The 17,821-nt window shown below is 37.2% G+C and overlaps 1 protein-coding gene across 2 annotated transcripts; it reads right to left on the reverse strand.

Moving 5' to 3' along the window:
- Positions 1 to 307: 307 nt before the first annotated feature.
- On the reverse strand, positions 308 to 10,091 carry LOC117408628 (caspase activity and apoptosis inhibitor 1-like). Of its 2 annotated transcripts, XM_034013797.3 has the most exons (7): positions 9,686 to 10,091; positions 9,046 to 9,228; positions 8,685 to 8,769; positions 8,510 to 8,585; positions 8,091 to 8,186; positions 5,744 to 5,811; positions 308 to 1,828 (listed from the first exon to the last, which is right to left on the reverse strand). In XM_034013797.3, exons 1-7 carry the CDS (start codon positions 9,785 to 9,787, stop codon positions 1,422 to 1,424), a joined length of 1,017 nt encoding a protein of 338 aa, XP_033869688.1. In that variant the 5' UTR covers positions 9,788 to 10,091; the 3' UTR covers positions 308 to 1,421. The 2 variants fall into 2 exon arrangements, with proteins under 2 accessions (XP_033869688.1, XP_033869689.1); XM_034013798.3 differs by lacking the exon at positions 8,091 to 8,186 and having other exon boundaries at positions 9,686 to 10,089.
- Between the last annotated feature and the right edge of the window lie 7,730 nt (positions 10,092 to 17,821).

A 17,821-nucleotide genomic window follows, 5' to 3' on the forward strand; every position in this document is an offset into this window, starting at 1 on the left:
CACAACATGTACAGAGTAAAGTCTTGATGTGTTAGATCTTTATCATCCAGAAACCAAAGAGTCACATGACCCCAATATGGCAAGCATCTGGGGTCATAGGTCAAAGTGAAGGGTGGTTTTGCCCAAGGAGTTTCTATCACACAAAAAAAAATTGTAGTTGTCAACTTAAATGTTTAATGAGAAGTGCAGCAGCTACATACAAGATCCCCTTCACAGGGATGCTTAATTTAACATACCTCTAACCCATATTAACACCTGCTAAAACTGAGAAGTTGTATCTGGGACAAATTTCAGCTATCGCAATGGGTAATTTTTATTGACAATATTTACATACTTTTATTAAATGTTTAGGCCACAAACAAAACAAACAAAATAGAGGTTTATCTCAAACAGTCAATGCAAATAGCCCACATTCCTTTAATGTTCGTAAGATTTTCATAACTATCACACATGTAAATGATATATTCACAAAATGCTAACATATTTGTTTTGTGTCAGTTTGTATGTTACAGTACTGATGCACCATTACCATAAACATGTTGAGATACAACTTACAATAAATAAGTTACAGAACACCCTACCAAGAAACACCTTACTGTAACTTTGCTTTATCCTGTTTAGTCCATATCACAGCAATACATTCTTCAATAAAAAAAACAACATTGTTTTCATATTCTTTTTCACACATCATAGGTCATAATCAGCTTGAATTACTTTTCCAGATTTTCTGCAGGAAAGAAAATTTGGAAAAGTAATTCAAGCTGATTATGACCTATGATGTTTGTCTTATGAGTATAATAGTGTATCAGATCAGGCTCCCTCCTGCTTGTTTTCTGTTCCTATAGCCATGTATTTGCACCAGCATTATTGCAGAAAGGGCATGATCTGGATTTTCTCTACACTGGAGTAAAAGTTGAGAAATGTATTTCCATCTTATTTATGATCCATTTGTATAAACATATCAAAATCAGTTGTTTTTGTTGGATATTACCGTATATCACTGCCACACTGGTTACTGCAAAGGTATTTTTGTGTGTGTGTGTGTGTGTGTGTGAACACTGCGCAGTGTTTTGAAACACTTTGAAGTTGTGTTACAAATAGAAATGCTAAAGCTATTTCAAAATAATAATAAAAAATACAAATAAGAGATTAAATATTGAAAGACAGTCTTCTTTCCATGGGTAACTGCTTTTCAGTCTGATTTCTGTACATTTCTACCTTGATATCACAACTCAAAAGGGATGTGAAAAAAACAACAGAAAAAAAAGAAAAAAAAACACATTTAGGCTTCATTCCAATTATTTCCTTAACAAAATAAAGATATGACTCTATAAAAAATCAAACATCCAAATGGTTGTACACAGTAATCTCCAAGACTATAGAAAAACTATGTTTGATGTGAAGTCTTTCCATCTGGAATCTTAACCACAGGCCTGTTTCTTAACCTCATTAGCTTTCATTAGAGCCTTGATAGCCCTGGCCCTCATCTCTAACTCAAGTAGCTCCAGCTGCTGGGCTGAAGGCTGCACCCCCTCTGAGGCAGGGCCAGACAAAGCTGCTCCCACCACCACCACCTCTGTAGCTGCAGCAGCCACCGCTGCTACTTTGGGCTCCTCCGGGCTAGGTCCACCCAAAGCCAGTATCTCATTTACACTCTTTTCAATGTCACTCTGAAGCTCCTTCTTGGAACTGGGGGGATTCACGACTGGGCTTTCAACAACCTCCACAGTTTTCTTCTCTTCAGTTTCTTCCTTATGGCCTTCTATGTCGCTGTCATACGCGTCTGCATTGATGCTGAGGGCGTCACTCTCTTCCCCCGAGGCACCACCTTTGGCAAAAAGAGCACATTAATATCAGAAAGAACTCTAGGACTGGGTGTAATTTTATAGCTGTCAAAACATGTTTGTTATGGAGGAAGTTAAGATAATTCCAAGTGCAAGTGACTTTGAACATAAATTAACCTGGTTAGATAAACGTCTGGAGGGTTGATGGTGGCATAAAAATCAGTTTGCAAGGCCTCGGTTTCACAGTAGCCAAAGTGCCCCTGAGAGTTTACTATATGATTAGCTGTACAAAACAGCAAAGAACAGAACAAAATACCTACAGGGAAAAGATACACAATCATGGAGTTTCCATGCGTGTTTATTTTTAGCTTGAGGCATTTGCTCGAGAAAAATGTCTTGTGTAAAAATGTTTGGGGTTTCCAGTCGCTCAGTTTATTTTACTCGAGTAAACAGGGCTTTTCACTCGACGTCATGCAAATGAATGGGAAAGGTGGGGGTTCATATGTAAATTAGCTGTGCGTAAAGTACTCGCACTGTTTTTGAAGATTACTAGTGAAATTTTGTGAAAATGTGGTTTGCATGCGCAGAGAACTGGTACACGAGTGAATCTAAGCTGCTGTAATAAAGCAAAATACCTCGTGCCTGGTTGGTTAATAATGTGTTTTACTGCTCTTGCCCAAATTGTTTTTTAAATGTCATTAGTGAGGTGTCATGTCTTTAGTAGTGAATACAGTTTCAACTAATTTGTCTTACGACTCATTAATTAAAAATGAACTCGGAGGTATAAAATGAAACTGAGAAACAGGTATTGCAGATCACCATGGCTGAAAACCGGCTGAGACGCTATATATATTTCCCTTTCATTCAGGCAATACAGCATATAGCGGATCATGTGATGCTGCGTATACTACACTGGCTTAGAAACCCTACACGTATGGACGGCAAATACGGGTAGTGGGCACTTGAAAGTGCAGCATTAGTTTTCCCAAAAGTGCCACTGCCTGCTGTATCCTGCACAAACTCTTGTTAACAACAAAATGAGGTGTTCAGGAATCAGTGGCTGCCTGTGAGACAGACTGGGAAGGTTACCAGTGTTTCCAAGTATCACAAGAAAAAACATGCAAACCCATGTTACAGTATGGGTGTTTATGCGAATTCCAACCCGCGACTCTCAAAAAACAAGCCCAATCCAGCTTATTATAAGCGGACTTGGCAACTGGGAAGGTTACCTCAGCCGTCAGTTTCAATTTCGATCTGAGGAGGCTCGTGCTGTCAGAGATTCTCTCTTTTGTTTTAAGTTGTCTTGGATTTGCTGTTGTGTTAAATATTAATGATGCAAACAAATAAAACACAATAAATATGTTCATTTGCAATTTTATTTGGTCACTTCTGAGAAGGCATCAACAACTTGTTGGATGTTTTGGGCGATCGAGCTGGCTCATGACATCCAGTTCACCAACTATATTTATTAACGTGGAGGGCAGACACGTGTTGTCTTTGGACATAGCTGGGATCAAAAAAAGCATGGGAATTAATTCAGTTAGACATTTAAGCAGCTCACTTGCTCTTCGTGTTTAACTTTAGCGTAGTTTTTACAGCAAGGGTATTCTCCATCAGCTGCTTTAATACTATAATAAGGGAATAACACAGTTCACGGTAAGTGGTTTTATACAGAACTGTAAACCCACAAGAGATATACAACATGATAGACCAGACACAGCAAAAAACAATAATAAAAAAAAGCCGCCCGCATTAGCATTAAAGTAAACTACACCACTGCTAACCATAAAATTACCCATCAGCCACTACTTTCTGCCATTTTGAAATCCACAGTAACAACTGACCTGCTCCCTTGCAATATTTATAATTAGGGATAAACACGCTCATTAACATTCACATGTGAAATGCAGGTTTCCATACGAAATTGAGTGTGGATTTTCCTGTGTGTTTAGTCATGTACACGAGTAAATGATTGGCCGTTTTTTTCAGCCACAAACCTGATTTACACAAGTAATTCTCCCAAACGTGCACGTGCATCACCATTTCAAATGTAAATTGACTTGCATGGAAACCCCATGACTGTTGCCAAGTGGAGCTATTTATTATTATTATTTATTTCTTTATACACATGGCAGTAAACTTAAGGTGTCAAGAGGACAGCCATACGATACTGAAACAGCGGCAAGATTGTAACACAAATAGCGGGGGCTGTGAACAAAAACAAAGCATCCCCAGGAAGTAAACAAACTGAAAGGGATATGTGAAAGAAATGTATCACCGATACAGTCAGTTGATGAAATAATGTGTCAGTTTGTTATATGTTTAACCACCCAGCTGCTTATCCCGCGATTTCCACGTGGAGCGCAAACGAGTCCAAATGTGTCACGCCCGTGAGAATAGTGTGCAGGCGCTTATATGTGCACCTGCAAAGTTTAACACAGGTTTTTAACATGCTTCATCTAATAAATAAGTTGACAATAGAAGTTGTCTGCAGTTTTGATTCTCACTGGCAGATGGCAGCAGTCCCTAAGAAATGTGCTTGACAGACCGGGTCATCTGTATACACACAGCTGAGAGTGAAAAATTGATACCTGTGTATCTACAGAGAATAAAACAAGGAGATTTCTTTATTTATTTGTTGGTATTACAGGTTGTAAGGAAGACTTGTCAGGATTGGTACTGGTCAAAATGACCTATTTATTTACTGTACCTACACTTCACAGATAATAAATCATATAACAGGGTTATACACTTGTGCCTGAAACTGATAAAGAAACTGTATATGACAATTGAAAATTCACAAGTTTTCAGATGTATATGTGCATAAAGACGTTAGCATTGATGAGGGTTTCAAGTGCATCTGCTTTGATATCTATCATACAAAAAATAATTTCTAAAAAGTGATATGCCTGTAGAAGTATTATAATGCTGCAATTGAAACAAATTATGTTATTTCTACTTTTATAACGCTGCCATTGGAAAAAAATGATGTTATGTTGTGATCTATATTATAATGCTACAATTGTAAATACATTTTTATTTTGTTATTTAAAGTTCTATTGAAATAATATATTTCCACTTTTCATAATAACAATATAAAAGTGTGTATTTAAAAAAAAAAATAAGGCAAAATTGTTTTGAAAATTGTCCAAATTGCTTATTTGAGGGCTAAGAATGAAAAATCTGCAAAAAAAATTACCAAAATAAAAGGGGCAGCTGGGTGGTTAATGGAATGCGAATATAAGAATAATATACACCAGCTTTGTAACAATGTCAAGGTAACCAGCACATGCACTGCAGTGTTTATATGACCATGCAAATATGAAATCGCTGCCTCAAATGATCTCAAGATATGTAGCTTTAACAATGTGGTAGAAGCAGCTTAATAAAATTAAAATTACTGCCACAAAACTGATAATTTTTGTTTATAATATACAAGCCAATGTTTCAGATTGTGGGACTGTATTATCAGTAAAGCAAAAGGTCACATGGCCGCAATATGGCAGACATTTAGGTTTCAGGTCAGGTGAAGGGAACAATTACATTCTGTCCAGGGAGTCAGAAATGTGCAAATACCATCCAAAACCATAAGATTATAGTGCATTTTAGGTTGTGTTCACATTGGATTTGTTACAGTCTCAGTTCAGTTCCCATGGTTTTCTTAGGAACCTTAAAAATGCATATCAGGTCTGTATTGTCAAGGCACAATTTACAGCTGCTGGCTTCTTTGAACTGATTAGCCAAATGTATATGGCACGTCTCCACACGCAGCCAAACTGACAACTACAATACTGAGTATACGTTTGGAAAACATGCAGGATTCATTTTCAGATTTTACAGATATTGAGTGCTACACAATGTATCTCTGAGTGGAGTGGCAGTTAGTTAATGTCCCTCAAAATATTGCATTTCTCAGGACAGAGGTACTGCCCTGAAGTGTAACCTTAAGACATACATACCTTGCTTGAGGTCTTCCTGTTCAACATTTTCTTTCAGAGATGAAGTAGAATCCACATTATTGTCCTGCCTAGAGAAGAAAAGCATTTATTACATACACAGTAGTATTATACATGTTATATATTAAAATAACACATAGGACATTGTCAAATACAGCCGTCTACTTTTATTACAATTAAATATACTAAAAATACAAAGTGGACCCTTTGAAGAAAAAAATATTAAAAAACAGTAGTGGGATGATCAGGACCAATATTGCTTCTTAGTTCATCTCAGATGACATCTTACCCACCTGAGGTAAACGCTGGTTCAACACTTTTCTACAGTTTGCTGGCAAAAACCTACCGACGCAAAAAAAGTAACTGCACGTTGATTTAATGCTTTAACCCTGGTCCACAACAGACTTTCTGGTGGATGAAGTTGAAGAGATTGTTGAGAAGACAGCAGTTGAAGTTGTTACTCAGTATTTTATCAAATGTGTAAACTGGTTTGAGGAATCGAATAAAAACAATGCCTTCATAGTAATATTTTCACCAGCATGAAACAGGCGTGTAGGTCTGGGATATCCAGTGTGATGAGAAGCAAGAATATAATGTAAGGCTCTCGGGGACGCGGCCACCGGTGTCCTTTACACACACACACACATTATTATTATTATTATTATTGTATTTTTTGTAAAATCATGCAAATAATACGGTTGGGTGAAGTGCAAGCTTCAGAATGTTGACGGGCTCATGATACTCTGTGTTGTACAATAGTTCCCAGTGTGGAGAATTGGAAAACATGGACCCAGGTACGTCTTTGATTGGAGCGGACTGAACACTATATTGAGTTGCGCCCCTTTCACGTGACCTCCCGTGTGCAGTTACGTGTTTTACTGAAATCCATTTCCGGCTTTTGTGGATTCTATTGCTATGTCGTTTTGTTATTCGTTCTTTTAGACAGAAAAAAAAAAACATTTTGGTTGTGGCATTTAGTGTTGGTTTCTTCTTGTTAAAAAATTGTCAAAACTTTAATAAATGAAGAAACATTAAGATTTTGTACTGGGGTTAACAGACGTCCCGGAAAAAATGGAATTGTCCCAGTTTTCAGCCTTAATTTTTTGTCCCAGACAGAATCAGTATAATTGTTTAATCGTCCAGTTTTTGCTATTGTATTTGCATTTTTAATAAGAACAAAACTGTAGCAGTGTGATCTGCAAGTAATTGATTATACAAAAGGCAAATAAAGATATGTATGGATTAGCTGCTTAATAATTTTGGTTATGTGTTTAATAATTAATATTATATTTAACTTCCTGGACCATGTCAAGTTTAAAAAAAAAAGTTATCTTGGTAGTGCCACCAGCCAAGATAGCCCCTATAGTGTTTTGATTAACACAGCCTTTATAACTGATTATATATATATATATATATGTGTGTGTGTGTGTGTGTGTGTGTATCACATGTTTAAATGGTAATAGCTGATCTTATTTTTCTAACCTGGCATTTTGTACATTTAATGTTTTGGTCAGATGGCAATAGAAATAATACAATTGGTATAATCTGCAATAAATACACCTGATGTTTAAATTATGATTGTGTAACTATATACAGTTATTTTAACTGCTTCAGAGTTGCTATGGCATCAATGAATTGAAGAAAAAAATGTTCTTGTTTTTTTACTCTGGAAATCTGGTAACCCTACTTAATGGAACCCCATTTCCTCCGGGACCTTCAGTTTCTTTAGTTGAGAGTCCAGGACCCTCAATGGGATCAAGTTTTGGAGAGCCCTGTAATGTAACTGCAATCCCAAAAGTATGTTATAGGAAAACTAGTCAGAATGTATACTGTAGCTGCGGGCAACTCCTAGTTTCCTACAGTATGTGTGTGTGTGTCTGACAGGAAGATGGGCAGGATAAGGCATCTGCTGTTCTTGAAATAAAGAAGATTGGAAGAGGAAAAGCAGCAACAACCTATAGGGATTGGGCTGGAATCCTGTGCAGTGTTAACAGTTCTGTGCAATGGGGCATATGGGGTTGAGTGGGTTGTCTACGGCCATCTAAGGGAAATAACCACAGCACGCCATGGAAGTTCAAGTGATTATGTTGTTTATATAACAAGTTCACTGTATTGAAAAAGAGTATGAATTTAGAGGACTGGTTTCCTTAGATTAAGCTCTGCATATCTGCTTAGTAACACAGTGTCATTTTGAACAGTGTCTCAACCCTGTTTAAATATTATTATCCTCCTTGCTTAAAACATGAGACGTATTTTATATTATTGGAAACAATAGAGAAAATGCTCCTTGGGCATGTCTCCACAATAAAAATAAATGCCAGGTTGCCTGAAATGAACTTCATTCACTTACTTGCTTTTTTCTGTGTAAGCCAGGCAGACCTCTGGAGCAGAAGCAGCAGCAGATTGGGGTTGATTAACCTCTGCAGCATGCCTCGCTGAGCCAAGCCTTTGTAAACATTAACCAGGGGAATAACAGTGGCCTGGCTTCAATGACTAGTATTGTTATCATCATTAATATTTCTTTGAAGTTCCCCACATAAAACAACCAAAGAGCTTGAAAACGTGGCAAAGCAGGAGTGTATGTTGTGAATACTGGATTACATTTCTGCCTTGGAATGCACTGCATTTAAGAATCAAGCAAGTATGTTGAAATATGTCAAAAATCAATTACAGTTCCAAGAGACAACACATTTGTTTAAAATATGTTAATAAAAGGCAAATGTAATAATAAAGCAAAGATTTGCCATACCCATAGAAATATACACTTACTGGCTTTCCATTTCTGCATTCCTTTCATTCTTCTCCCTCTCTTCTTCGATATCGGAGAATCCTGTGAAATCGTCACCTTTATAAAAAGAAAGTAGAAGCGTTTCAAATACACAGTTACTTAATAATGTTATCTAGTCTTATGTTTATTCAGGCAAAATGTTAGAAACCCTTTCACCTTCAAGAATGTGGAGAAGGTTCTTCTGAGAAAGCTGTTGTAGTTGCTCCATACAGAGCTGCTTGATTTCATCACAGGTGCAGCTCTAAAAATTAGAAAAAATAATATTTTAATCAAGTGTTTTTCACTTGGTTAGCACACTGAAATTCATAAAATGGTATGCGTAAATACTTTTGTTCCCTAGGTAAAATTGGTATTTGGTATAAAATAAAAAACCTTTGCTGATTCCTAATCTAAAATGTATGGTCTTTCTGTGATTGATGAATCAAACAATTAAGTGAGCAAATCTTACATGCCTGCCATTTCCTTGTGGTCAGTCTTGCCTATAATCTGAATACAGAACCATACTGTCAAAGGATACCTTCAACTCGTCAGGAAGCATTTTCATAAGCTTCTTTTCCCCGATGACCCGGAAGCACTGTTCCAGCAGCTCCTGTTTGTCTGTGACATAGGCACTGATGGGCTTGAATGGAACATTGAGATTTAGTCCTCCTTCTTCTATGTCACTTTGTTCATCCTGATCCTCCGAGTTACCTTTTAAATCCTGTTTAAAAAAAAATGTTCCTATGGTATTAGAAGTATATATACACAGCAGGTGCATAATAGGCGAAATGATGTAAAAACAAGCTCAAAATGTACCAAATTCAGTGGAGCTGGTGCCTTGACCCCCTCAAATAATTCTTGAAACTAGCATTGATAAATAAGCCCATAGGAAAATATTGAGATATCACAGGTCACAAATTGGCTTGTTACCTAACCAAACTTGGCTGAAGCTTTTTGCTGAGTAATTCTGATAATATAATAACCTTACTGCAGGTGTGTTTGAAACTACGTAATCCTTAATATCAGCCTCTAATGATAATGTTTGCGTTTTTAGGTAAGTAACGTACACATTTATAAATGTTAAGGTTTTTTTTGTTTTTATTTTTTTTTAAGAAAAACAGGCAGAAACGTGATTCCAAAGTACCACTTTACTCCGCACACTTAAATAATATAATTACCTCGATACTAGGTTCTGTAATTCGTCTTTTTCTTTCCAAACGGCGTCCTTCAGAATGTGAATGTTTTCTTTTTTTCTCTTTTGCTGACTTTTTACCTGTCATTTCAATTGCACGCGTTGTGATTAAATATTATTTAGCGTATGCTGGAGTCATTTGGTTTCGAAAGAACTTAAGTTAAAAAGAGGACGTGCTCTTCTTGTACAATACTGTGTGGAGATCAAAGTCAACGATTATTCCTGCTCTGGTGTTTTAAAAGAAAACTCTAGATTGCCTCTAAAATATTTAATAAACTATTTTACTCTGCCACCATCAGTTTACAAGAGATTGTTGTCGCACAATGATTACATCACCCTTCTTTATACTTGAAGAAAGTTAAAACAACGAATAAATGGCTCCGTCTAGTGCCAAGTCATAGGTATTGCAACTGTCTGTAGGAATTGGCTCTACATTGTCTGTAGTTATTCTACAAATGATGGCAGCCGAATAACCCTCGAGGGTATAAGTGGTAGTGATGTTTTGTTTTTGTTTTGTTTTAGTTTTTTTACTTTACCGGTTTCTATCTTTTTAGTGTAGGAGTAACCATTTGCAAACACATCTGTTCTATTGAGAAGCACTAGAAGACGGAAAATACAGTTGCAAAAAATGTTTTTGTAAATATTAAATACATTTACAGTACAAACAAGTGTCAACCCCTTTGGGTTACTTATACCTGTGATACTATTGTCAGAAAATACAAATAGCTGTACTTCAATATGTGGTACCAACCTACTTATTCATATTGCCTTTAAATATCTAATATAAATTATAAGAAATTCATCAGTATGCTGATGCCATTCAGATACTGTATTTATTTTTATTTATTTTGGGTGTTATCATAATTAGTTCATGGCCCTAACAAGAAAGACTTATTTAATAAAAATAAAATTAAATGCATTCCTAAATTATTCAACTATTTTCAAAATTACTGTCCTTGGTATCATCGTGGTGATACAAATCCATCCAGTTGCTGTGTTCATATCAAATTATTCATCATAACAGCCCAAGTCTGATCAGTGGTTCTGAATATTATAGACCAACATGGGATTTCTGTGGTTTGGATAAGCTCTGACAGGTGTCTGAAATGTCTCACTGAGGCAATATGGGCACGACATCCAATTACTCTGGCAATACCATCTGGATTCTGGCTGATCTGCATCCGACTGATGAATGGCACAGATTGCCTGCAGAAATAAATACAAGACCAACCAGATTCTGGATCTACAGTATGATCATACACCTCACGTAATTGTGAACGTAGTGACCAGCACAATCTTCAGCTAACTTCATACTTGCACATTGAGACCTTTTGATTAAAAACATAACAGCTGGGAGTATTTGGTGAATTTGAAATCTCATTCCAGATAAAAAAATAAATAAAAAATCCAGATGAAAAACAGCTGAAGCTCATAAAGTTCAATCTTTAGGTGAACAGAACATCTTAATAAACAGAGATAATATAAATACATTTTAAATTATTAGTAGTATCCAGCAGATGGCAGTGGCTATTCATAAAAAAGAACATACAGCAGGGGTTCCGGAATCTTTCTTGGCTCATGGCCCTCCATAACATTAGGCATGGTGTCTGAAGACCCCACCCTATGAATCCACAGAAATGGAGTACCTATCTTGCATTGCAAAAAACATTTTTCCTTTCTCTTTAAAAAAAAATCTATAGAAATGACTTTTTGGGGGGGTGTTTGCTGAGAACAGTGTTTTAAGGATTGAGACACTCATTAGACAGCAATTCTAAGCAGATCACACACTTCAGGTAATCAACGCCATCTTTCTTTGTAACAGAAACAAATCCAAAAATGAATATACACAGTGTCATATTTAGAAAAAAATGATGATGTTGATACTTTAAGAGAAGCTGTGCATTTGTACTGGCGGCGATACAAGTAGTGCTTTCATTATGCTTGAGAAGCTGCTCCAAAAACTACTGTACTCAGAAGTACACTGTATGAGTGTGAATGCAACATAAACCTGCCTGTAAAGGTAAGCAGAAGTGGTAGGGTTTATTTATTTTTACGTTTAAATAGCAAGAGACTGCCAGGGTTAAACACTAAGTTCTTTATTTATTTTTGTTTTCAACTCACAGTGACCGCACTACAGTAATCTTGTTTCATGATAAGCATTATATAGTATAGTATTACTGTGAAGCCATATATAATAAAATACAACCTAACATTTAATTACCAGATGAGAAACTCTTTATTTAAACCAAAAAGCACTTAAGAAACTATCAATAACATATCAATACATATCTAAAACCAGGTAAAATTGTAAACGTTGGCATGACACCACTAGCAGAAAGGTAGTCATCCTGGCTAAAGAACTAGAAGAGCATTTGGTGCAGTGCACTGGTGTAAGATCTGGTGAGTGGCAGGAGAGTTAGCAGTTCTTTGTACAGAGGAACAGCTTGGTAGGTTATGTACTAACTGCAGAGCAGAAAGCAAGTACAAAGACCAGCAGCAGACATCAAGAAGTTAGAGCAGTTTGTAGACTCCCAGGTGGAGTTGCATGTGGCCCCACTAGATACACAGAGGGAGGTGGGAAAACCAGACAGGGAGTGGACAGTAGTTACAGAGAAAAAGAAAAGGGGGAATGGGGTAGAACAGAGTTCAGCAGCACGCAGGAGGAGAGTAGAGGAGTCCAGAACCTGCAAATGGGTTTCTTCCTCTTGGGCCACAAGAACAGGTGTCAGATAGAGACCAGGGGGCGGAAAGCAGCAAGCTACAGAATAGATCAGTAATAGGGCAGCAGTGTGGAGTAGTGGTTAGGGCTCTGGACTCTTGACCGGAGGGTTGTGGGTTCAATCCCCAGTGGGGGACACTGCTGTTGTACCCTTGAGCAAGGTACTTTACCTAGATTGCTCCAGTAAAAAAACCCAACTGTATAAATGGGTAATTGTATGTAAAATAATGTGATATCTGTATAATGTGAAATAATGTATAATGTGATATCTTGTAACAATTGTAAGTCGCCCTGGATAAGGGTGTCTGCTAAGAAATAAAGAAATAATAATAATAATAATAATAATAATAATACATGGAGGATAGTGCTGGTATTACTAGCAATCCTGCTGATCAACAGAGTGGGGACAGTGAGAGGCAGACAATCATAGTGGGTACAGAACCAACAGTGATTATCCATGTAAGGACAAATAACATATGTGAGAGGATGTCTGAGGTACTGAAAGAGAGGTTCACTGAACTCGCTGCCAGGCTTTAAGAGAGACGGAGTCAAGTAATCTTCTCCAGGGTGCTTCCAGTTCTGACAGCACGGAAGAAGAGGCTTAGCATATGGTTCGAGAATAAATGCAGAAGGGAGGGTTTTGGCTGCGTAGACAACTGGAGCACCTTTTATGGAAAAAGTGAGATGCCTTACATCTTAATGATAGGGGAGCAGATATTCTGGCATGGAGCATAGAAAGAACCCTTGGGAAGACTAGAAAGGATTTAAACTGAAAGGTATGACATAGTTGGAATCACAGAAACCTGGCTTAGTCCTGAAGGGGTATGAACTATTCTGAAAAGATAGACTGGACAGGAGAAGAGGATTATGCCAAGCAATTAGTAATGCATGCAGGGGCAAGAATATGGTAATCATGGTGGATTTCAATTTTCCAAATATAAACTGGGAAAATCCTGTGGGATGTGGTAGCATAAAAACTGAACTGATTGATGCAGTAAATTATTGCTTCCTGACCCAGTGTGTCAAAATCCTGACAAGGAAGAGAGCAATTTTAGATATAGTGTTCACAAGCAACCTGGACATGCTATGTAATATAGAAGTAGCAGAGCCACAGGTGTCAAGTAATCATAACATGGTTCCATTCAAAATGACCTGGGATTCCATGCAATAGGCTGCACAAACTAGTGTAGAATTTCAAAAAGGTTAACTTTGAAGGAATGAGACAGGAACTGAGAGAAATAGACTGGGCAGGGGAATTGGAGGACATGACAGTTGAAGTTCAATGGAACAGATTTAAAAGTTATAATGCAAGACAAGTGTATACCTAAAATGAAAAAGACCTGGTTTAACAAGCAGTCACCAAGATGGTGAAACAGATCAATAAAAAATAAACTTAGAAAAAAAAATAAGAGCTCTATATGACTTACAGAAAAGACAGCAGAGCAAAATATTGTGAAGAATATAAGAGTATAAAATAGTATAGAAGTCTTCCAATATTATTACTAAAGAGGTGGTTAAGGTTTTAAGGGATGAATATGATAATGAGCTTTATGAGGACTGCAAAATATCTAATGTATTAAACAAATATTGTTTGAATGTTTTCACCAGAGGATACAAATATCATGCTACTAGTGCCACCCGGATGTGCTCACACAGGTCTCAGAGTTCAGCATCAGTGAAGTAGAGGTATTAAATAAGCTACAGGAGCTGAAAAAAAAATAAAAATCACCAGGCCCAGATATGATTTATCCAAGGGTGTTTAAGGAAACAAGGGTAGATATAAGTAGACCACTGTAATCATGATTAGTTATATAGAAACAGGTGAGATCCTGAAAAGTGGAAGCTTGCAAATGTGCCATTATTTTAAAAGGGGAATAAAACAGACCCAGGTAATTATAAACCTATTAGTTTAACTTCTGTAACCTGCAAAATGATGGAAGCAATGTTTAGAGGTAAGCCTGAAGACTACTTACACAGCAACAATATTATAGGGGATATCCAGCATGGGTTCAGAAGAGGGAGGTCATGCTTGACTAACCTACTTTTTGAGGATGTTACAGTTAATGTAGATGATGGCAGCACTTAAGATATAATTTATTTTGATTTTCAAAAAGCCTTTGACAAAGTTCCACATGAAGACATATGTAAATTAAAATCAACTGGAATACAGGGGAGGACATGTAATTGGATACAGAATTGGTTAAAAAACAGAAACTTGAAAGTAATTGTGAGAGGTGTAAAATCAGTTGGGGGAGGGGGGGGGGTACTTATTGGGGTACCACAAGGGTCTGTATTTGGACCCTTACTGTTCCTCATTTATATAAATGACTTGGATCAAGATACACACAGCAAGATTGTCAGATTTGCAGATTATACCAAACTTGGGCGAGTAGTGGACTCTGAAAAGCACTTTTTTTACAAAGAGATTTATAAATGCATGGAATAGCCTACCATGGGAAGTAGTAGGATCTAAAACACTGGGAACATTAAAAAAAAAAAAGACTAGATTCTGTGCTTCTAAGTTAGTTCACCCCAGTAAGGGAAAATGGTACGCTAACAAAGAGCCTTGTTATCAAACTTTTCTTATGTTCTTAATAACTTCTACTAAAAAACATACAGGGGCAGAAACCTGCTTTTATTTATTTTTTGTATCATTGAAAGTAGAATTTCAGTTGACCATGGCATCAGAAATGGTCCTTAGACCAAGTGCAATACAGTACAAACCATGGCAAAAAGAAAATCTTAAAGTGTAAGTTGCAGGGTTCCAAAAAAAATATAGCGTTATACATCCCCACGTGTTGCTACAACTGTTTAAATAATGCACCTGTCATTTTTCTTTACATAGTGTAAGGATTACTGCCCACATTGTCAAACGGGTACAGCAATAACGATCCATGATGTGGTACAGAACAGAAAAGCCAGAGCATTTGTTATATATATATATATATATATATTTTAAATCGCTCTTCCCGCAGTCATTTAGAGGACAGATCTCAAACCCAAGTGCATAGAGAGGCCATTTTGAAAAGAGCTTTGAAACAGAGTTTAAAGTTAGAAGTGTAAAAAGAAAAATGACAGGTACATTATTACAACAGTTGTAGCAACACGTTGGGACGTATAATGCTATGTTTTTCGGAACCCCACTACTTCTTTAAGACTAGATTTAAAAACATTCTGCATGCGTAATACTAGAATAATAGAATTACAAAGGCAAGGGGCATTACAACAGATATCCTTGCTCCGGCTGACATCAGTGAAAAACTGAGGACTACAAGGAGATCAGCATCTCAAAGTACAAGTAGGGGCATAGAGACTGGGCAGTTCTGTGAGGGAAGACGGTCCAAAACCAGAAAGCATCTTTTAGGTTAAAATCAAAATCTTAAAAATAAATTAGAAAACCAACTGGAAACCAATGCAAAGATTTGAATACTGGTGTAAACAAGTTGAGTTTAGATTGAGTTAAAACTCTTACTGCTCCAAACTGCAAGCAAACTGAGAACTTTCTTTACGTTGTGTAGTTCCACATGTCATGTTTTGAAATGAAAATACATGTTTGCGTTAAGTTGTTCTTTCAAGGGCTCCCGAGTGGCGCATCCAGTAAAGGCGCTCCGCGCGGAGTGCAGGATGTGCCCTATAGCCTGGAGATCACAGGTTCGAATCCAGGCTATGTCACAGCTGACCGTGACCGGGAGTTCCTAGGGGGCGGCGCACAATTGGCTGAGCGCTGCCCGGGTAGGGAGGGCTTAGGTTGGCAGGGGAATCCACGGCTCACAGCGCATCAGCGACCCCTGTGGCCGATAGGGCGCCTGTGGCTCTGCAGCGGAGCCACGAGATCTGTGTTGTCCTCCGGAACTATAGGTCTGGTGGCATTGCTGTGGATCTGCAGTGCGAAAAATGACGGCTTGGCAGGAGCACGTTTCGGAGGATGCGTGTTCCAGCCTCTGTTTCCCGAGTCGGCGCGGGGGTTGTGAGCGGTGAGCCGGGGATACAGATAATAATTGGGGTGAAAATCGGGGTAAAATAATTGGCGACGACTAAATTTAAAAAAAAAAAAAAAAAAAAAAAAAAGTGTTTCTTTCAAAACGGCACATTTGAAACATATACAATGAACAGAAATGTAATAAAAAAAATAAGATAATATTTTAAGGAGAACACATCCATCTGTTTGGAAAAGCTTTTCGTCAACAAAACCAAAATGTATGTTTGTACGTAATGTGAATTAAATGTGAATAACCCAAGGGCACAGGCTTGTTCACACTGGCAGAGTACAAGCCCACTAGAACAGTTCTTATCTGTTGATTTCTGTATTTGTAAATTAGTTAACTCCAGTGAGATCTGAGAACTACAGATGTCTTTTTTTTTTGTTCCAGGAGGTACTTGTCAAAAGTCAGTCTTCTACTTGATCGAGTGTACATTGTTGATAGGAATGTTCAAGAATGTCAGCAGTTTATAAACAAATCCCCAATTGTTCCAGCTTTTGATCAAGACAGAAAATAAGAAAGTCATGTGATATAATGCAAATGTAATTATGCAACTGGCATTCCTTACATGTATTATGTGATACAGTGGTGTTCTTTAGTACTGACACATTCTAATAATTTCAATATTATTCTTATATATTATACAACAGTGGAATTGACTGCCCCACTTACTTTTATAGGGACAGCATATATGGACTGAGTATAAGTGTAAGCAAATCTGAAAAGTCACCACATGATTTGATAGCTCAGGTCTTGGCACTTGAGATACTACAGCCATTTTCAAATAATGTTCAAAAAGCCAGGTAAAGGCAAAATGATTTAGAGGAACAGAACCCAGAACCAATCACAATGATTGCCAGAAATTAGTAAGGAAAATGTAAAAAATAAATAAATAAATAACTAGTAACAATAACAAAGGGCTAGACAGCAGGTTTTACAGACAGTGGCTTTTTAGAAGTAATGACTTTATTGACCAATGTGATGTCCTGTGGGTCTGTAAAATTGGTAAAGCCCAAGATATAATATGAATCTAAGATATACCGTAATATGAATCTAATACAATTATTATCTGAACAAAAACATTTCACATGTACAAAAAAGCAGTTGGTGTAATCGAGGGTATACGCAGGTAAACTACGTTTATCCACTTTTAATTTGGGCAATATAGCGTTTACCCATTTCTCATATAAGGGATACAGAGTTCACTCAGTCATTTCTGTGATATTCAAATCCTAGGTTGGCTAAGTACCGTAAAACTACCAATAATTTGGCGGTCTCCAATATGCGCCAGGGCTACAGCTAAGTATTGTAATTGAACAATGGGTCTCTTTTAAACGGCAGGTTATGATAAATAATATAATCTGCGTCATACTGGATGTTCCCGCCAATACACCCAAACAGCTGTACAACGAGCTTTACCAAT

This window comes from Acipenser ruthenus, chromosome 2 (genome assembly GCF_902713425.1).
Source record: "Acipenser ruthenus chromosome 2, fAciRut3.2 maternal haplotype, whole genome shotgun sequence".
Classification (NCBI taxonomy): domain Eukaryota; kingdom Metazoa; phylum Chordata; class Actinopteri; order Acipenseriformes; family Acipenseridae; genus Acipenser; species Acipenser ruthenus.

Coding starts and splice junctions, on each gene's coding strand:
- LOC117408628 (XM_034013797.3), bottom strand. CDS start 9,787: ATGACAGGTAAAAAGTCAGCAAAAGAGAAAAAAAGAAAACATTCACAT. Junction 5,812..8,090: donor GCTTACACAGAAAAAAGCAA/GTAAGTGAATGA, acceptor TTTCTTCTCTAG/GCAGGACAATAATGTGGATT. Junction 1,829..5,743: donor ACAGGAAGACCTCAAGCAAG/GTATGTATGTCT, acceptor TTTTTGCCAAAG/GTGGTGCCTCGGGGGAAGAG.